General features: G+C 34.5%; 1 protein-coding gene across 13 annotated transcripts in view; it reads right to left on the bottom strand.

Annotated features, from left to right (window-relative positions):
• The window catches only part of NBEA (neurobeachin), a 671,041-nt gene that overhangs the window by 74,756 nt on the left and 573,183 nt on the right, over window positions 1–23,102 (bottom strand). For all 13 annotated transcript variants that reach the window (XM_070578754.1, XM_070578744.1, XM_070578745.1 and 10 more), the window contains 2 exons: window positions 22,290–22,402; window positions 3,951–4,091 (listed from right to left, as the gene is read on the bottom strand). In XM_070578754.1, the coding sequence (XP_070434855.1) occupies window positions 3,951–4,091; window positions 22,290–22,402 (254 nt within the window). The remainder of the gene's footprint in view (window positions 1–3,950; window positions 4,092–22,289; window positions 22,403–23,102) is intronic.

Below are 23,102 nucleotides of genomic sequence, written 5' to 3'. Positions count from 1 at the left end.
ACCTTTCCTGCCTTTCAATGATTACAGACCAATTAACTCCATCCTGGGCCATCTAACCTCATTCCCCTGCCCCCCATCTCTTTAACCAACTCCTTTATTCTTCAGTCTTATATGTTTTTTGCTCAGTCATCTCTTAAGAATTTTTTCTTAAGTCCCTCTCCCCTTGTAGTTTTCTTCTTTTCCTTCTCTTCATTTCATTCAAAACAAACTCCATCTATCAATAATAGGTAATGCTTGAGACATAACTATATCAAAGAAAAGATGTATATTTTGAAGTGATATGAAGCATAATAAAGACCAAAGGGAAGGGAAGTGAGAGTTACTGAGCGCGTCTCTGTTCTTGGCACTGTGTTATCTCAGTTAACTCCATCTTATTATCTGTCAGTCTACGTATAATTACTCCCATTTTACATCTGAGAAAATTTAAGGTCACGTTCTAGGAAATGGAGAAACCATTATTTCTACTGTCCTTTGTCTAAATTCAGAAATTAATTTTCTCCCATTGCTTTTGAAAGAACCCAAAAGTATCTTTTAGAATCTCCAAAAAGTCTCGATTAATTAATCTATGTACCTACTATATACACTCGGCTCTCAGTTACAAATTTCTCATCTTCCTCTAAGTAAATTTGCATTGTCCTTAAGCATCAGTATTCAAAACAAACACGACAACAGTATTTTATTCAGTAGCATTATCTTTTGAGTTTAATTACAGCACTTGCAAAAGTGTTTCTACCATTTTTTTCACCAGAAATGTATACTTTTAAAGATATATTATAGTTTAAACAGGCTCTTGAGTAAACTTTCAGAGTAACTCATAATTTATTAAAAAGCGCAAAATTCTAAACAACTGATGTATAAATCAACTTTTGTTGCACAACCTATTTAATTTCCTAAGAATTATGATTAAATGTTTGACAAATAAGTTTGGAATAGGTAGGCTGAATATACTGAATTTGGAAGGTGAATAAGTTATTGAGGGACGTAATGGTCAGAGAGCGAGATTTAATTACTTCTGTGTGTATGTTATACGTTCAGGGTAAGATTTAAAGTAAAAACATCCCAAGTAAAACGTGTTCTTTTATACTAGTCAATATCTGAAGAAACTCTGCTATAAAAGTTTGCTCATCATTTGGTCAACAGCAGCTATCAAGAAAACAGTCTTTTCAGAGTCTTGTAATTTAGACAAGTGATTTCACTGGTAGTTTGTCTAAAATAATATTTTAAATTTAAAGTAATGAGGTATGTAGTTAATTGGCATTTTAAAGCAATTATTGTCATTGTCATACTAAATACGTTGACTGAAGCTAATAATGAATTTAATGACTTTAGGTCTAAAAGGCTTGAAAGATAAAGGGAAGATATTCAGTTAATCTGTATTTTGTTTTTATGAACAAATTCTTAGCGACACAAATTTTAATGCATTTTCTACTTCATAAATTCCTTGGAACGGGAGTGAGGAAATCACAATTCCCTGGGCCATTAGGTTAAACACTTAGTAAGCTATTAGACCACGTTACTTCTATTTATAAGAGCACAACATGAGATGTGTGGGCTAAATGAGTCCCCATGAAAGCAATCCTATAGATCTGTTCTGTCCAAAACAGTAGCTACTAGCCACATGTGACTACTGAGTACCTGAAATATGGTTAGTTCAAACTGAATGTGCCATAATTATAAAATACCTTCTGGATTTCAAAGAATTAGTACCAAAAAAAGGTAAAATATCTCCTTAATTTTTATATTGGTTACATGTTGAAATTGTAACATTTTGGAAATACTGGGTTAACAAGAATGAAAACTAATTTCACCTATTTCTTCTTACTCTTAAATGTGGCTACTAGAAATTTTAAATTACATAAGTGTCTTGCATTATATTTCTGTTGTGCGGCACTGCTATAGACAATTCTTAAAGGGCACGTGTAGGATAAACATGCATAAAATTTCTGCCCTACCCTTGAATAGATTCAAATTTATATTCTATTTCATTGGAATAATAAATCAACTTAAGGATGAGTTATGATTTACGATTTGAGAAAGTTTTTAGCTTATCAGGGATAGAGGAGTTTAACTTAAATCAAGCTGTCACAGACTAGTTGCCCCAAGGAATTCAAGGGTGGATTTGGAAGCATTTAACTGTTGTTCCAAATTGTTATATTCCTTTTGTTATGTTAAGGAGATGCAATCACCAACCAACCTGAACCAGACCAAGCCTCACTACAAGAGCTGCGCCTACGACCTGTGCCTTACTTTGAACTCTAAGATCTCTCCAGGAGGAGCTCAGGCCGTAGTACCATAATCTGCAGTGTATGTGGAAGCATGCTTTCTAACTGAGCCTGCTCAAGTGAATACCCACCTTTCCCTTCTGAATATTCATTCCCCATCCGAATTAATGTCCCTGCTCCCTTAGTTCAGGGACGCCATGACTCTGGAAATGATTCCTCATGGTCTCCTATTTACTGCAAATTTACCTTACTTTGTGAGACAACTACTGCTGGGGGAATGTCTGATTTAACTCACCAGGAGGGAAACTACTTTGGTTTCAGTAACAACTGTATTGATTTACAGATTTGATTTAGCATTCTATAATACTTCTCAGTGGCTTACAATAAAAAAAAATATCTGACCATCTGTCCCCAGTAACTGCTCTTAACTAGACTAGAGAGGAGAAGGCAAGACGAAAGGCAAAAAGGTTTAAGGGCTTTTGTATTAATCTAGATGAGAAATAATAGGAACCTGAACTAAAGAAATGCCAGAGTTAATAGAGAAAAGGAGAGAGATTGTAGAGATGTTAGTTGGTAAAACCTATCTGATGTGACATCTGATTGGATGTAAGTGGCTGGTAAAGTAGAGAAAATATCTAGATTGGGTAAATGTGTGAGTGATCATGCCATGTATTTAGATGGAAAATACAGGAGGAACCACAGCAGGTTTGAGAGGGAGATGAGGGGTTCATTTTTGGAAATGGTCTTTATGGTATTGTGTGATGTTCAGGTAGAAGTATCCAGTAGGCACTTGGAAATACAGGTCAGGAGCCCCAGAGCAACGACTGCAATGAAGACAGAAGCTGGAAGTCATTAGCTTATAATTCAATGACATAGCCCAGATGAAGCAGAAAAAGTCCTGGGGAATAGAAACATTGAGAAAAAGAAATCTGAGCATGACACTGGGCAGGACAGTTAGGATGAAAAGAAGGAAACCAGGAGAGGATATTGTCTGAGGAGCTGCGAGAGGGAAGAATTTCAAGGAGAAGGTGAGCAATGGTGTGGTGTCAAATGCCACATAACTTGCGACCTCCACAGAACAATTCAGTAAAGTGATGGGTATGGAACCTAAATCAACCAGGCTAAAGACTGAACCGGAGGTGACAAAGTAGAGACAAGCACAGTGCTGTGCAGCGCAGTAGAGGATGTGCTTTTAGTACATTTGACCATAAGGGAGAAAACTGGGAAGTAACTGCAGAGCGCTTGGGGGCTGGAAGGAAGCTTTCATGTATGTATGTATTTTAAAGGTCGCAGAGACAAATATATTTATGTCTTAGGAGAAAGAGAAAGTAATAGAAAGAAGTCTTCAAAACATTTAGAAACATTTTAAAAAATATACTGCAAGAAGTAAGATTGAGAGAGCCAAGGGAGAGTGCCGGCTTGCGATAGTCAGTGAGAAAGGAAACAGTGGATATTAAGACGCACTCCGGGAGTTTGGTTTCTTTTGTAACTGGTTTAGGTTTAAGAAGCTCACAATAATCTATCTTCCTAACCCAATCTGGCATATGAGACAACTCATTAAAAAAAAGGATTCAGGTTTTGCTAGTTTGGAATCTTTCATTTCTGTTTCACTGGCCTCTAATCTTTGTTTAAAACAAGCAACAAGTATATTTGACTTTTATTTAATTTACTTATGTTAAAAAACTTTAAGGTATTAAAGGCTAACAGTAACTTAATGAAGATACTCACAATTCGAACAAGCCAGGATAAGGTAGATGTTGCTGTTGAATAATGCGTGTTATAATGGTAGGGCGGACTTTGATCATCTTCCCACGTCTCATAGCGCTCTGCGTAAAATACAGCTCTCTTTGGGTTCAAAGCACCAATTGGCTACAAAAAGAGAAAAGAAGCATTTTGGTTAATACAGCCATATTAGGCATTCTATATCATATCTCTTTATCCTGAAAGAATTTATTGTTAATTTATTTTAAGCATAGAGCATAAACTATTTTGCATTATATTTTTACCAAATTTGATTTTGATATTAATTACAAATCATTACACTTGCTCAAAATCACCCAAGAAGATGATTTGTGTATGTAAGTTTCTGGATTTTACCAACAGTCCCAGTAAACTGGATTGCCTGAGCTGGTCCAGTTTAAACTGTTAAGTTGAAACCAATATTTTATGTTATTTTCCTGTTATGTTATGTTATGTTATTCAACAACAACCATAAAAAACGCTTGATCATAGGGAATCCAATGAGGAGAAAGTGAAGCAGTTGATCATGTCACAACCATACTACAGAAAACTTTGTCTTAATAGCCTGTTAGCTAGAGTTTAAAAGACAACAATCAACCATATGGAAACCCTGTTGGAATGTTAGTTCCATTGTTATTATACAAATGGAGCATGTATCCTTTTTATTAAGTTAAACTACAAACCTAAGGCTGATGGAAATAATCCAGACAATTCAGATTCCCTGAAAAGTATTTTGCTAAGGTCACTAAGACCTTTCCCACCAGTCCCACCACACTACCAATTATGATCTTAATTCCTATAGTGGAGCATACAGTAAAATGCTCAGGATACAACATATACATATTTTTCAACAAAGCATGTGTTAATTGGATCATTGTCTCAAACTTCTTACCACATCTAATCATTAAGAATTTCTAAGGGGCTGGCCCTGTGGTATAGTGGTTAAGCTCAGCATGCTCCACTTCTGTGGCCTGGAGTTCACAGGTTCAGATCCTGGGTGCAGACCTACATCACTTGTCAGCCCCACTGTGGTGGTGACCCACATATAATGTGGAGAAAGGTTGGCACAGATGTTAGCTCAGGGCTAATCTTTCTCAAGCAAAAAAAAGGGGGATTGGGAAACTTGGTAGCTCAGGGCTAATCTTCCTCAGCAAAAAAAATAAAGTTTCTAGCATAGATTCCTCATGATTTCAAATAGCAAACGGCCTTAGCTTATGTTTTTATCTGATTTTGGTTTAATGAGACATAGAGTCCACTCTTATGATACCTAATAGCTACATTATTTTGTTTTAGGTTGCATACTATAAAAATAAACATTTATAGAGAAAACAAAAGATGAATACTAAGTATAATATATAACTCCTTTATTTCCAAATTTAATATTACTAGTTAAGTATGAAGTTTCCCCCAAGGCTTAATTTTAACAAGAGAAGTAGTAGAAAATTAGTGTTTCAATGGGGCAAATAATGTTACACAAGAGAGAAAGATTCATTTATAAATTGCTTGTAAGCTTTTTCTTTTAGTCCCAGGGGACTAATTGAAACAACACAATGTTGTCAGCAGTTAAAAGTCTGTTACAATTTCCATAATAAACTCTTATTTGCAAGAGTTCTTATCCTGAATATTAAAATTATTTGTAAATTGTGTTCATTTTTTCTTTAACTTAATTATTTAAAGATTAAAAATTTAATTAAAAATTATTTAATTAAAAATAAGAAAGTCTAAACAATTTATTTAATTTTTGAAAACTTTAGTTCAAATAAATATTTTTTAAATGTTCTAAGGCTTAAACTTTATTCTGTGTTAAATTTCACTGGTTATTTCAAGTCTTTTTAAACAGATATAAAAAGGCAATATAATTTCATTAAATGTCACATAAAATATTAATAACATTTAAAACAAATATATTATTACTTTTTTGGTAAGAGGGTAATTACTAGAGTGGAATGAATGTGAGCTCTGTTACTGAATTGAAATAGCAAGTTTTTTATTTAAAATGGCCTACATATTTTACACTTTCTAGATGTACAGACATCAGTCTTTCTAACTCAACATTATAAGTGTATCTTTTGCAAAGCATTTAAGATATTTAATACTTGTTCTGTCTTGAATGTCCTATAAGATCTTTCACATGCATACAATGTCTGCACAATCCCTAAGGATTGACCTTATCTGATATTGTTTGTTGTGCAAGACCTCACAAAGCTTCCTTGAAAAAAGAACATGGCCCTTCCTCTAATCTTTTCCAGCCTTCTCCTCAACTACTGGAAAAGGGGTAAAATAAATATTTACACTTTATATTTACTCAAGTTTCATCAAAGTCATTTTATTGGAGTGTTTTATAGAACAATATTTTGTAGGAAACAGCTGCACAGTATTAAAGTCTGTATATGTTTCCATTAGTAACTTTTTAAAAGTTATATATTTCTAATTTTGAATTTTTATCTAATGCATTTCGAAATAAATTTTATAAAATAAAATGTGGTTTGGTTTGTACCTATTATTTTTCTGTTATTTTGCTTCTAGTAATCAAGCAGCAATAAATCATTCGAAGTAAAAATGCTTCAAAATGTCTGTTTGGGAAATGAGAATTTCATCACAGATGACCTATTTTCTTATGGGATTCTAATCGATATAATATCTATCTATCTATCAATCATCTACCTACCTATACCTACCTACTTACCTATGTATAAATTGATAAGGTTGCAATTTTGTTATCTTTTTAAAATTTGAGCAAATAATGCAACATCAATACCATTTGGATTTAGCAGACGTATAAGGTAAGAATTTTGGTGAAAAAGTAAAACTACACTTAATGAAAGCTATAAATTTATTCTGCAAACTATTTCAATTTTTACCATAACTACTGTAGCAATAACCAACTTCCTTTTCTCTCAAAAAGTAGGCATTTAGACACAGTTACCTCTGTGCTTTTTTAGGTGTTTCCATATGAAAAGGTGTAACTGAAAGTTTAGAACTTGCTATTAGATTTGTTATTATTTTATCCTCGTGAGTTTATATGCTACAAGTTGACACTCTGACAGATAGCAGAAAATGATGCAGATAATGCAAAACTTAAGAATAAGATTTCTACCTCTAAACACCTCATTATTATAATTCAATTTCTAAAACTGCTATAAAGCCTACATAGCTTGAAAAAAGCACTATTTTCAATATAAAATTGGTGGAAAATTATATGTGTAACATTACCACGTCTACTTGAAACACTATTGAATTCACTGAAGAAATGATGATGATTTTCTCTAGTCTATCCTTCAATTTCCCCTTTTTGAATATTAAAGAGAGAAATTCATCTCAGCCTTTAGTACCACAAAAAGCTTTGTTTTCCTGAAAAAACTGTGTGATTTGATTATCTGGAACAAAAATCCTGACAGATGTTCATGGAGATTTACATTATTATAGAAAGGCTCTGAGAAATATTATAAACAGAATTATTTAATTTTGTTCACTACAGTGGTTCCTATTTATTTATTTATCTGTTACTTTATTTATTTTTACTAGAACCTCCTCCTTCTTTTTGTTTTCATAGTAACTGTTAACACGCAATGGAACTAGTGTTCCTTGGAAGGTACTTTGAAAAATTTTGGTTAGAATCCTTACGGTATATATTTCTGACTGCCAACTTTTTCTCTGGTTTCATTTTCCTATTTTCTTTCCCTTTCTGTTCTTTTAGTCTTGATCTATCAATATTTTTCTATTTTTATAAAACCTTACGAGTTTTATCAAGTCCTTTCTTATGGGCCAAGTATATAAATTAAATAGGCAAAAATGAGCAACCAAAATCATTTAAATAAAAAAATACTTATTGGGTAAATGGTACTATATGAGACATTAAAAGGACTTTAGAGAATATAAAAGTCTGAGGTAGAACTGGATTGATCTGAATAAATAAATCAAAAATAAATGTGGATTGATTTGAGGCATGGTCAATGCCCTTAAAATAGATTGAAAATTGAAAGAATAAAATGGATTCTCAAGGAGAAATCAGAGATTCAATTAAAGTAAGATTAATAACACTGAATTCTAACATATTAAAAAAACTTTCAAATGCTCATGATTCTCACTGAATAAGGATTCTACTTGTATATATAAAATGTTTGAGAGTTCACTATTGCTTCTGCAACTGCTAATGATACTATATATTTGTATATGACATTGTCTTCACATCTATTTTCTAGATTGATAGTATATATTTGTATAAGATAGTGTCTTCACATCCATTTCCAGATTGATTTTCATAAGTCTCTCAGGTGGGCAAGGCACTCACTCCCAGCCTAATTTCATGAGGAGGAAACATGTCCCTGGGTCTCTACTCTTTCTACAACACTGCCTTACTTTTCCATCACTAAATATGAAATTCTGATTTTGATGTCATGTTTTTCTTCTATAACTATCTACTTAATTCCGCATCCATCACAGATTCTCAGAAATAGAACAAGTCAAATCAAGATGACATTGTTAGCTGGTGGCTATATATTTTACAGAACCAGCTGGAGCTGTGTGCTAGATACAGCTTGAAGCTGGGTACAGTTGATTGATTTGTTTGGCTTCAAAGTATTGCTTTTAGTTGTCTCAACACTCTTAACACTTCTGAACTTCCACATGTCTAAGTTATCTTGTTACCTTTCACTATAATAGCCAGGGGTTCAGGAATCCTTAGAAGAGGTTTCAAGAATTCTTGCCTTTATTTTTCAGTCATGAGCTATATATCATCATTCTTAAAATTCTCAGTTAGGATGATATAGAAATCATACCTACAGATGCTTCTGTGCTCAAGTAAATTCCCTGCCTCTCTTCTTATCTGCCCAGGGAATTTCAACTCATTCTTCCAGAAGCAGCTCAAATTTCATCTATGAAGGCCTACGTGACACCATCTGGTAATAGTTAGGCAAGTTTATAACTTTTTTTACCCAGTAGAGTAGCCCTTCAAGAGAATGTCCTATGTTTTATTCATCTCTGTAGTCTCAGCACCTAATACAGTATCTGGATCTTTTTAGGTACATAATAAATGCTGAATGAATGAAGACTTATTGATCTGATTGTATAATATTTTAAATTTACATGTGGAAATTTTAGACAAAGTTTTTAGGCAAAATCAAGACAACAAAGTGAGAATTATTTATAGCACCTATGATAAAGGACTAACTCCTTAAGAAATGAGCTCTTACAAATTAATAAGAAACTAATCAACAATCTAATTAAATAAATGAGCAAATGAGATGAACAGGTAGCAGATGCAAATTTCCAATATGTAGAAAAAATAGCACCAGCTCATACAGTGTAATGGGTATCTATTCTTTCTCTGTCCAGCATCCATTACTCCTTCTTCCTTTAAGAACCACTTCTTCCTCACTCTTGGACTACCTGGTTTAGGTTGGCTGACTCCATTACCTGACCCCCCGGGTGGGCAAGTGATCCAGACCTGTCAATCACCATATTCTATCTATAAGGCTACTAAGATTGGTAAGAAATGGGCACATGATTCAAGTTACTCCAGTGAAACTTTGCTGAAACTACCTGAGAAAGAGGCATTCTGTCTTTCTAGTGGGGTTATCACTGCTATAACATAGGGAAGCCTGTTTGAGAAGGAAGCCAATGAGGACAGATGCCAGAGGTGTAGCAATCCTGTGGCACTGGTGAGCCCCTGGATCCAGTTTTCCTGAACTGACTCATTCCTGGATTTCTCAGTTATATGGGCCAATAAAAACTTTCTATTTTAAATTAAAGCCAGTTTAAGGTGATTTTCTGTTACTTATACCAAAAAGTCAGAAGTACACCGGCAATTCTTAAAATGTCAAACAAAAACTATTTTTATTTATTAGACTGTCAAAAATTATTAAGCTTGACAATACTTAGTGCTGGCCAGGTTGTAGTAAAACATGATATGTCATAATACTGTTTGTAGGAATATAAATTGGTATACATTTTTGTGGGCAAACTGGCAATATTTTTTTAAATATACACTTGCTTTGATCCAGTAGTTCTGCTTTGAGGAATTTATAATACGGAAAGAATCAGATACAAGAATATATCTCACAGCATTGCTTGAAATGGCAAAACTCTCCCCCAAAACTAAAAGCAGTCTAAATATCCAGTAAGGGACTAGTCGAGTAAATGATGATATACCTACACTGCTGTATTTTACACATCTAATCAAAAAAACTGATTTGAAAATATTCCAAGATAAATTCATTAAGTCAGTATTGAGTGCCTACTATGTATCAGAAATTACTCTAGACTCTAGAATCACGTAAGTGAGATTGCTATTCTCATGAAGCTTGCACTTAAATGTGTGTGTGTGTGTGTGTGTGTGTGTGTCTGTAGAGGCAGAGACACATGAAACCTAAATAAAATGATCATCTAACTGAGAAAGTACCAGAGATATGTGCTTTACTGACAATTAAAACAGAATAAGAGGAGAGCAGCAACTGGAGGATAGGGAAGGCATCTCTCAAGAAGAACCTCTGAGCAGAGATGTGAATGACTGAAGGAGCCAGTCATATGAAATGCTTTTATGAATAGAAGACTTTAAGATAGACCAAGAGCTAGGACAAAGGCTCCAAGGGGCATTCTTTGCGGAAATCAAACAAAGAATCCTAAAATTTATATGGAACAACAAAAGACCCCAAATAGCCAAAGGAATCCTGAGAAAAAAGAACAAAGCTGGAGGCATCACAATCCCTGACTTCAAAATATACTAGAAATCCATAGTAATTAAAACAGCATGGTCCTGGTACAAAAACACACACACTGATCAACTGAACAGAATTGAAAGTCCAGAAATAAAAAGAAGCCGAGAACATACAATGGAGAAAGGAAAGTCTCTTCAATGAATGGTGTTGGGAAAACTGGACAGCCACATGCAAAGGAATGAAAGTAGACCGTTATCTTACACCATAAACAAAAATTAACTCAAAATGGATTGAAGACTTGAATGTAAGAGCTGAAATCATAAAACTCCTGGAAGAAAATATAGGCAGTACACTCTTTGACATCTGTCTTTTTCAAATGCCACGTCTACTTAAGCAAGGAAAACAAAAGAAATAATAAACAAATGGGGCTACATTAGACTAAAAAGCATCTGTGTAAGGCAAAGGAAACCATGAACAAAATGAGAAGACGACTCACCAAATGGGAGAAAATATCTGCAAATCATATATCCGATAAGGGGTTAATTTCCAAAATATATAAAGAACTCATCCAACTCAACAAAAAACAAACAAACAACCCAATCAAAAAATGGGCAGAGGATATGAACAGACATGTTTCCAAAGAAGATATACAGATGGCCAACAGGCACATGAGAAGATGTTCAACATCACTAATTATTAGGGAAATGCAAATCAAAACTACCCTGAGATATTACCTTACACCTGTCAGCATGGCTATTATTAACAAGACAAGAAATAACAATTGTTGGAGAGGATGTGAGAAAAGGGAACCCTCATTCACTGCTTGTGGGAATGCGAACTAGTGCAGCCACTATGGAAAACAGTATGGAGATTTCTCAAAAAATTAAAAATAGAAATACCATACGATCCAGTTATCCCACTACTGGGTATTTGTCCAAAGAATTTTAAATCAACAATTCAAAGAGATTTATGCACCCCTGTGTTCACTGCAGCATTATTCACAATAGGTAAGACAGGGAAGCAACCCAAGTGCCCATCAACGGATGAATGGATAAAGAAGAGGTGGTATACATATATATATTGTGTGTGTATATAAATATATGAAATGAAATACTACACAATGAAATACTACCCAGCCATTAAAAAAGACAAAATTGTCCCACTTGCCATACCACGGATGGACCTTGAGGGTATGATGTTAAGCAAAATAAGGCAGACAGAGAAAGACAAATACTGCATGATTTCACTCATGTGTGGAAGATAAGAAACATGGGGATAAAGAGAACAGATTAGTGACTATCAGAGGGGAAGGGGGTGGAGGGTGGGCCAAAGGAGTAAAGGGGCACGTACGTGTGGTGACGAATAAAAATCAGACTATTCCTGGTGAACATGATGCAGTCTATACAGAAACTGATAAATAATGATGTATACTTGAAATCACACAATGTTATAAACCATTAGGACATCAATAAAATAATTGGAAACACACACACACACACAAAGGCTGTAAGGGGGCCTGACACACATGTTCAAGGAACAGAAAGAAAGATAGTGTGACTAAAGCCTAGTTGATGAGAGGAAGAGGTTAGTAGATAAGGAGAGAAAACAGGTAGAGGCATATCACATGGCTTTGTAGACCAGGGTGATGTAAGACATCCTATGGTAAATGCAGTGGAATGTCGCTGAGTGGTTTTAAGCAGGAGAGAAACAAGACCTGAGTTAGGCTTTAAAAAGGTAACACCAATGGTTTTGTCGAGAATGGATTACAGGTAAAATTAAATTACCATTACTAGTACTAGCAGCGAAAAAAGGCATTTGCAAAAACAGCATGAGATAGCATTATCAATGTTTCTCTAAAAATCCAATAGGATATATGCAATAGAGTTTTGCTTAAATATTTAGAGAAAAATTTTTGACGAATATACATAAAACTGTCAGCTGCCTCTGAGGAGCGAGAATAATGGAGATTCTTAGTCTTCCCTAACTCCTTTTTACTGTTTGATCAGAATTTGGTTTATTCCATGTACAGAATTTTAGACGGCTTTTTCAATTATCTGACCCAGAAATATCTTTCATTCAGTTTTCAGTTTTATATCCAGGGTAATTTTTCCAAAAATAGTTGTAACCTGGTTATCTTCATGGGAGGAGATGAGTTCAGAGTGTGCCTACACTGCCATCTTGATGAGATCTCCCTTGAAATTTCCTTTAAATGTGAACATTTTAACTTTTATAAATTTTAATCAATTATAGTAACTTTATATTTTAGCTAGCAACCAATAAAGACTATATATTTCCAAATTCCTGTTATCAATACTCACTGATATTTGAATCACCATATTTTAAAACTTTACTAGTTAAAACAAGTTAACTGACAACACGAGGGAAAAAAGACAAATTCAAAAGGTGAGATACTATAGGATAACTGGTAGGGTGTCTTCTAAAAATCAATATCATGAAAAAAAGGGGGGTGGTGATAGTGGTTGGGAGCTATTCGAGCCTAAAAGGTACTTAAGAGACATAAGAATCAAAAGTAATATATGGTTCTTGACTGAATCCTGGTTTGAACAAACCAATTTTTAAAGACATATAGGAGATAATTGGGAAAACTTGATTATAGGCACCGTATTAGATAGTATTAGCGAATTACTGTACGTTTTGTTAGGTGTGATGATGTTATCTGGTTATGTAGGAAGATTTTTTTCATACTAAAGTATTTAGGTATAAAGTATGAAATCTTTGATTTACCTTAAAATACTTTAGCAAAGCAAAAATTGCTAAAATGTTAATAATTTTAACATCTAGGTATTGGGTAAGTGGGTATTAATTATTGTTGGTACTTTATGTTTGAAAATTTTTATAATAAAAAGTCAAACTAAAATTAAAATGGAGTGTAAAAAGCAAGCAAATCTTTCAAATTTACACTAAGTCCTTCCTATGGGGCCTAGGTTTTGGGTTGTTTTTACAGATAAGAATGCTTTTAATTTGAAAATTTGTATTTATAAAATGTGTGAAAATTTTGTTGCCTTAAATAGATTAAATCTCTTCTTTGCCATTTTATGCACACTATTAATTTGCTTAATATGGCCTTTTATTATCAGGTGAACTCCAGCTAATCACTACACAATATCCACATACATTCTTAAGAAATGGAACTTGAAGTAATGAAGCATTAATAAAAGGAAGTGTTAAGATTTGCATTTTGCTGGCTATAATTGCGTGTACTTCTTTTTACACTTTTTCATAGGACGAATAAGCATGATTAATTATATTACGAAGAAAGCTGCACTTTGATTAGCAAAATTCCTTAGCGCATTCATAGGTATGTCAGTCCCATACAGGACTGAAGTCTTTGGAGCTGGAGAACACATCCCTTCTGTCTCCTTTGTGCATATCTGACGCGACTGTCCATCGTGTAGGGCAGTTAGGAAAGGCAGAGGGCACCAAGAAGGTAAATTAATCACTAGGCTTTTTTTTTTTAAGTATATTCTGCTTACCTGTTGTAGAGAAATAATAGGTAACAAACAAAAGGAAATGCAAGCTATATAACTTATGTAATTTATCACAGAGTTGTGAAGATAAAATGAGAAAATCTAAGTAAGATGTGTAGCACAACGCGTGGCATATAATAAGTGCAGGTCAAATGTTATTGTTATCATTATTCCAGAATAATTCCCCCCCCCAAAAATAATTTTAAGTATTTTAGTGAAAAGTGACCATTTTTACATGAGAACAATGGAAGAATAAATAAAGTATCTTAAATCTTCATGGGTTGGTTCTAAAAGTTTTCTAAGTACTAAGAAGTAGGATAATCATGAGCCTATAGATTAATTTCAAGATCATCTCTACTTAACATTCTGTTTCAGTTGGCGAGAAGGTTAAAGAAGACTGACATTGGCCATGCTTTGCCATGACAGTGCTATACTTTAGATGGCATGCGTGGCTGGTGAAAAAGGTGCAGACAGCAGTCTCTCTTCTCCTTTCTCCAGATAGTGTTCTCCTAAGACCCTGCACTAGGAAGGGTGCCTCCTTAGCAGCTTACATTTTCCAAAGTAAGACAGGCTCCAGTATTTCCCCCCCCCCTCTCTTTTTCTGTAAGGTAAGACAATTGGCTACATGGGAAGGAACAAGAAAAGAGGCTAAGAGGACATTTAAGCAGACTGAGTGTAGGACTGGTTTGGGAGTTCTTTGTAAATCTTTAAAGCTCTCTGTCACCCTGGTATACGTCTCCAACAAACCACAGTGGAGATGAAAACAAACAGACAAACACTTCACTATTTCTGGTTACCAAGGGGCTGGTGAATCAACCTTTTTCTTTGTCTGCACTTTTCTTGGTTCTTCCTTCCTTTCCGTTAGAAGAAAAAGAGCATAATATGCCGCTGGGTAAACTATAAATGACTGTAAACTCTTAAGAGTGTGGACCAGTTCTTAATGTCTTTTTATCTCCAGTGCCTGGCATAGAGTAGGTGTGCAATAAATGCTTGCATAATGAAAGAATAAGTGAATGAATAAAATTATTAATTTAAATCCAATTTTGAAATTGGTACCTTTTTGCATTTCTCCCCTTGCAAGTTATGCCCTCAGCTTGGATTATTCCATGAGTTTAAAACAGTATCCAAATACTGCCAATCAAGACCTTGTCTTAAAGCAGTACTTTCCCTTCAACACTGCAATATAAGTAAGCCTAACAAAAAGAATTTTCAAATTGGGTTGTATGCTAAGGTGACATTCAACATACATTTAGAAAAACATTTCAAATTTGGCAGCAGGTTTTTTGGCAGATGATATATAATTAAATTTACACATTCACATTTTTATCTTCTAATAAGTTTTATATCATCATAGTCAGCTACTAATACACTTAGTAGTTTTGCCCATTCTTCATGTTTTTTTTGTTAAAATTTAACATTAGGTAGATTATATACTAAAGTAAGTAAAACTAACGTCACTTTAGATGTTGTTAACTTAAGATGAAAAAGAAAGACAAAATAACTGTAGAAACTTGCACTGTATTGCCAGGTTGAGCATTCCCCACCTTAACAATGTAAACTCTTTTCTGTGTGGTATACAGACATTTGGCAGTATCAAGGGTGGACGGGTGAAGAGTATTCACACTTCAGTGCATCCATTTGCATTATCACATTTTGAAGCCTCAAGGCATCATCACTTCCTTTTTTTAAGTGGCATAATAATTTGGGAAAATGGTTATGCTTATCATCATCTGTCAGTCAAACAACTCCTGTGTTAACAAAATATATTTTTCCACTCAATGAATGGGGGGTGTGTGATGTCTTATGCTCATGTCAATATCAGCAGGACGTGGCTTTGTGATGAAACTATTTCATTTATCAGAGGGCATGACTGGGAAAAAAGAAAATCCCATTTACACTTTAATGAGCAGAGGCTGTGCTTCATGTCAAAGTCATGTAACCACTGTAATTTAAGAGTAAAGTTCATATCAATATACGTAAATAATGGAAGCACTAGCATATATCATGTTTTAGATAGATTTCACCACAAGGTCACATCTCCATAAGGAAAATCTGTATAAATTGGGCAAAGAAATCTCTACACACACTGCTGGTTGAGTATTGAAAAGATAAATCAATAATAGATTGTTTCATTTGCTGTCCATCATGTCAAACAATAAACATAACCTGTAACCTGTACATGTAATAAATAAAACTTGAACCTTTGACATCTAATCAAATGAAGGGTCTAAGAAATTTTACTGACAAGGAACTTTCATTGCTCCTGTGTTCTTCAACTGTTTTGATAAGTGGGCTAATGATAGAGTAAGAATATTATACATATAATAAAATATTTCAGTCTAAATAAACCTGCACCTCAAGTTTCAAGAAACATTTAACTTCAGTATTTTGATGTTTAAAGTTTTTATAATTCGGTAATTTAAAGAGATGAAAAAGCAATTATTCATTCCACGAAAAAAACTTTATATTTCATTAAAAGGTACTTCTTTTTATTTTATTAGAACAAAATTAAATCAAATCATCTTTCACTAGACTTTTTTCAATCATACCAACGACAATGAACCCTCAATTATGGAAATTTGCCTTGTAGCTACCAGTCATTGAATGCCACATGTGTGCTGGGCCTTATACAAGGTGTGTTACTTACATTAGTGCATTTAATTCTTTCGACAACTCTTTTATGTAAATACTACTGTGCTCATTTTAAAGATGAGGAAACAGAGTTCAGAGAGCTTAGGAAACATGTCTAAGATTGTACAATATGTGAGAGAACAACATTTAAACAAAGCCTAAATAAATTCTTTCCACATTCCAATTTTTTTTCTCTCAATTTTAATATTGATACAAAGAAAGGAAAACTGAAAAGGTTTGATAATTCCAGGATTAACCTTTCCCAGCGTCCAATAAAGAGAACAGAAACCTCAAGGTTTCAGCTTCCTCTGTAAATGAGAGCTGGGTGTTGTAGACCTTGCTGTCATAGGGACTTTGGCAAGAACAAGAAAGCCATCTCCAGCTCTGATCGTCATCCTATCCTTGCTATAAAGCCCCAGGAAAAGTACGTCTGGTGCAGAGACCTTATTTTTATTTACTTGCTTCTCATTTTCAGTTCTAGTCTGTACAATCCTATAAAAATACTGTTATCAATTTTTCCAACATGCTTTTTTGTTAAATATTAGATGTAGCTTAAAAATGAAATATAAAACCATTTTTTGCCAATATTGTCACAATGTTTTGGGGAAGTATGCAAGAAAGGCATGAAAAGGTGAATTATGGACCTGGATCAGATATGGGAAGAAATATATCCAGGTGTACTTGGATGTCTGGAACCCCTTTGTACCCCTCTCATTTGCCTCTTCCACGAAGCGATCCAGGTTTACTCAAGAGATAGCTCCTTTCTTTGCACTGAGAGTGGACCCAGGTTTTGTGAGACTTAAAACAGGCGATTTGTAGAGGAGAGGCTCTTTAAGAAAATGAACATAAAACTAGGAACATACGAACATAAAATTAGGGGCAAGAGATAAGAAAGAGCCCCTGAAACTTGATGAGCTCTGACGTTTAAGCTTCATTAGCTTCTGGCAAATGCATCTCTGACTCTACTTAATGTCCATATATCATAATTGTACGTATGTAATAAGCAACCTACTGCCTATTGTTTTTTGTCCCCTCCCAACCAACGAACATTCCTTGAGGGTCAGGGCTATACTTTAAAGTCCTCTTAGCATCTTGCAAAGCTCTTTTTATGTAGTAGCTACATATATACAAACCTGTAATTTACTTGTTATTCTCTAGATTATAGAGATCATAAAGAAGAAACTCTCAGACACACTGTACGGCCCTTTATAATATATAACAAAGAGTTGTTTGCTGACCACCAATTAAGCCTCCTCTCTTTAGGAAAGAGGACAGGAATCCAAACTTCCTCCCGTCAACTCTCACACCAGCATTCTTAGAGAGGTGTTTTATGTGATCCTGACTCTACCTCTAGCTCCAACCATGGGAAATGACTGGCTTATCTCCTCTTGAATTAACATATGCCATCCCTCTTAAGCAGTACCAATGACACATGAGGAGACACTTGCTGGGATTTCTGGGAAAGAAAAGTTTCTCCTGTCTTCCATGAGAGTTTCTTGGTGAGATGCTTTCTCTTCGTTTGGATAGTAAGATGTGAGGTCTGGAACTGTTACAGCCATTTTGCTACTAGAAGGGGAGTACTTAAAACCACCAGAGGCCACCCAATGGAGGGTGAGTATGAAGCCCACAGTGGGGAAGGCAGAACAGAAAATGGAAAGAACCAGGTCCTCAGCGGCATTATTTGTATCACTGGAAAAAATCTTGCTGAAAATCAAACCTTCCCCTGAATTTTTCAGCTTTAAGAACCAATAATATTGATTTATTATTCAAGTCCATTTGAGCTGGGTTGTCTGAAATGTTCATTCAAGAGTCTTAACTGATATAACAAAAGAATTTCATGAAGCCAGAGTACTGTCGGGATATAAAGAAAAGAAATTTTTAATTTTTTTAAGATAGTACATTTCATAGATTCTTAATTTTTTTATATAGTAAAGAATATAAAAATTATTTGGGGCTCCAAATATTGCTTACTGAAACAAATTCTAGAATTATTGACTGCCAGGAATTATTACTTAGACCCCAGTCTTTGACTGGGAACATCTTCTTTTGTTGTTAGAGATCTTTTAGAATATTCCTACTTAATAAAATCAATCGAATATTCCAATTGTTCCTTGAACTTTTGAAGATTAACAAACCCTCCAGTAAAAATTTCATTTGCAGTACTGATTGTAACTACAAGAATTTCATGTGCTTCTTAGTGGTCATCCCTTCACTACAATAATATTGCATTATTAGTAGTTTTTCCTTCCAATTATATTATTATACTTCAAATGTCATTTTCCCATTAGGCGTATATATGATATATTTTCATACATTAAAATCTTGTTTATTAATGATTTTTATACAGGATAGTCTTGGGTTTCTACTCCATTTGTAAGAAGTTCCTATTAAGAAATTCAATGAAGCATGGGAACAATGCAAGAATAATTTATTAACACATCAAGAGGCTTTAATTTGCTAACATTTTCCTATCATGTTAGTCTGACAGAATATAAAGAACAAATTGCTAAAGCATGGAACATAGCAGAATTGTAAGAAAAAGCTATCTATCTTTTAAGAGCTCATGGATTCAAATGTTCACAACATGAAGGACTTCATGCTTGCAAAAGTATAGTTGGTACTCAAATTACCTAATTTATTTAGGCTCAGTCTGTTTACCTTGTCTACTTATTTAACACTATATAAAATTAGGAGAGCACATGTGAGCCACAAAGGGGAACGTTCTGCCAAAAGGAGTATAGATTAAACAGATCAGCTTTAAAAACCTGAAGAATGTTTATACATTCTCGTTACTTTAGAAATGGCAACTTCCTCATTTATCTCATCTTTTCTACATGCACAGACAAAAGATCGATAATTACTAGCAAATATTTTACCATATGCCTTCTCTAATCCACATTAATCATAATGAAGGCCATATTTTCTTTGGTTGGGATAGTGTTTCAAGAATATTTGAGTCCAAGGCCTTAAAGTAGTTGAGCATGCACTCTCCAATCTGGTGCAGTCCCCATTACACCTACTGTCATATATGCTGGATGCACAGATTTCTGGTAACTCTTGAGTATTCATCTCAGCTCTGGACTGGACCCTTTCCAAGAGGGCTGTGACTATTTCTGTTTTATTAACTCCTGTATACCCTTCCATCCAGTACAGTGCTTGACATACAGTGAGTGAGTGATAAATATTTGTTGACTGAATGACTGAAAGAATGAACAAATAAATGGAGGGAAAGAAAGGAACCTTGGTCTATAAGCTTCATTTTACCATGATATCCCAGTTGATTTCAAAGAAAAAGAGCCTCCTTTCCTGTTTTCAAAATAATCTAAAATAGCCATAGTAGTAGTCAGCTTATGAGGTTTTAATACTATGTATCCTGCTACTTGAGAATCTACACTATAAATTTTCATTGTGTTTATATTTTGTAGTGCCTATTACATAATGGTTATTCAATTTATGTTAAATGAAACATATGCAAACAAGATTTGTTAAAGAACTAGTTTGACAGTTTTCATCCTCACATCGATGAGTTAGTCTGGTTTTGTTTTACACCCAAAGACTAACCTTAACCTTGGCAAGTCATGTCAAAATGCCTATCATTCAAACATTCACATTCCAATATGGATGTAACGGCATATATTTATCATTATTATTTGAAAGACAATTCAAAGTATATAGCCTATATCAATGATTTACTACATTATCTCTACACATATAGTACTAGCTAAGGCTGATACGCCAGGCACTAATTCTAAGTTCTTTACACTTATTAACTCAGCAAATTTTCACAACGACCCTACTATTATTGTCCCCATTATACAAGTGAAGAAACTTAGGCAAAGAGAAATTAAATAATCTTGTCTAAGGCCCCAAAGCCAGTAAATGGCAGATTAGGATTTGAACCCAGGCAGTCTAGCTCCAGAGTTCTTGTTCCTCATCATTATTTATTGCCTCTCATGTAGTTCTCTTAAGATAACACAGTATCTTATTATTTAACTTTTCAGGCAATGATTTTATTATTCAGATAATCTACAGTTAGATTTGCTCCCAGAGGGCAGGCCCCGTGAATTACAGTGCTTCTATCTATCTGAGCCTGAATAATTACTTGCACTTGGTAAATGGTTAAAGACTTTCATTCAGTTCAATTGCATTGGAAAAATGATTATATTTGCAACCATATTGGAATTCAATTGATAGCATTTTTTTTTTTACCAGCTGTGTGACTCCCAGTAAGATGTTAACTAATTTCTTAGGTCCCTTTACAACTTATAATATCATAACTAAAATTAGCAATGAGCTAGCAACTAAGATTTGATGAGGAAATCACATAGAACTAGAGAGTAAATGACGAGTAAGAATACGCAAAAATTAGTACACAGGCTTCAAAAAGAGGCAAAGAAATATTCCATGTGTAATAATAATAGATAATATTCATGAAGTGTTTCTATGTGCCAAGTATTTTGTTACTTTCTTTAAATGCACGCGTCATATGATCTTTACAACTGTTTAAGGTAGAATAATACTATTACTCTCATATTACAAATGGGGAAACTGAGGCTAAGAGAAAGTGGTTTCAGGTCACATAGCCAGCAAGGAGAGGAATGTAGAACTTCAACTGAGGTAGGTCTAGTTTTCAAAGGCAAGAAAAGAGGGAAGAGAAGGGGTGTTGAGTTAAAGACTGTCTGCTAGATTCATTTTCAATTGGCCACAATGTATGTTTTCCTGGTTCACAAGTCTTGTGCTAGCTAACCTTTGTCCGTGAGCTCCTTAACCCTCCCCCACCAAAACCAACGCACACACATATGCCTTTTAACCCACTGTGGAAGGCTAAACCAGACAAGCAAGATGACAGAAAAGAGACAAATGCAGAGTGAATGGGTTGAGACTTAATATGGCTAAACAATATAAACTTCAGGGCCTGGCTCTAAGATTAGCTTGGCCTACAGCTTTTTGGGCCTAGTTCCTAGTTCTTCACTGCATTTCAAGGAGTTTAGTATCCCACTTAAGTTTCCTCTGGATAAATGAGATGAACTAGCCAGAAATTTGATTTTTATTCATATACGCCATTATGTATTTTTTCTTGCTATTTTTTGGGCCAAATCTTCTCTCTTGTATCTTAACAAGCCCTTGATAAATTATCGCGCCCTGTTTTCTTTTCAGTATAAGCTCCCCTGCAGTGTGTGTGTATGCGTATTATGATCAAGACAACATGTCTTATCACCTAAGAAATATATCACAGAAATGATTCCCCATCATACTTCGTACTAATTTCAGGTTTTTTACAATGACCTTTAAAACCTAGGATATCTAAGTAATCTCTCCCTAAATCTGCTCTTTGTCAAATATTGATTGCATTTTGCCTACACTAGCACTGATTTATCTTCTCGTAGCATGATTCCTATGCTAAGAACTGACGAGATTTAGACACTGACTACAAAAGGAGAAGACAACCAGGTTTACTTTCTTACAAACATTAACTGAATATATATACTCAGTAGAAATGCTTTAAGAATATAGCCTTATGAAGAAAATTGACGTCTATATATTTAAGTTACCTTTGACAGATCCCTGAAGTTTCCTGGAAGAGTCAAATCCAATTCTTCTGATTCATAATTTGTTAATACCCATGGAAACACAGGATATTGGTTCAGATCATTGTATGTCCGTCCTAGAAAAAGCAAAAAAGAGAAATGAAAATCTCTGTATTCATTGTATACCCTACATGTACTACTGAATTTAGGACGAAAAGTAATTTCTTTTGTTTATTGGACTACGTCTTTGTTTAATCAAAAGCATTCTTATAGTAATGTGTTTCAAGTGAATTCACTCAATAATAACTAAGTAATGAGTAACTAAAATTACCTTTTATAATATAAGCCTGTGGTAGAGACTGTTAGCTGTTTATCATAACTGATTTCTCTTCTTGGGCTAGACTGAATTTCTCAGCCTCCTTTACAAGTAGCTATGGCCCTGGGACTGGGTTCTAATCTACAGAACAGGAGCAGAGGTGATATGTGTCACCTCCAGGCTTGGCCCACTACAACTTGCCACATGGGTGCCTCCGTGCTTCACTTCTCTTCTGCTGACTATGATGAAAACAATATTGCCACCGTGGACGCAGAGCCTTGTAGGCCAGTGCCCCGGAAGTGGCCATGACGGAGGTCACCCTTCTGACCTACACACTTACAGATTCTGTAATAGTATTCTACATAATGAGAATATATGTAGAAATTATATTGCCAGTATATAGAATACTACAATGAATTTATATCAAGAATCAGGGTAGAGAATTTGCAATTTAACAGAAGTACTCGGAAGCCAGTATGAAAAAGTAAAGAGGAAGATGTCACATACATGTTTTTCACTCC

The sequence above is a fragment of the Equus przewalskii genome, chromosome 16, assembly GCF_037783145.1.
Source record: "Equus przewalskii isolate Varuska chromosome 16, EquPr2, whole genome shotgun sequence".
In the NCBI taxonomy this organism is placed as follows: Eukaryota; Metazoa; Chordata; class Mammalia; order Perissodactyla; family Equidae; genus Equus; species Equus przewalskii.
This window is presented reverse-complemented; position numbering and strand designations above follow the sequence as displayed.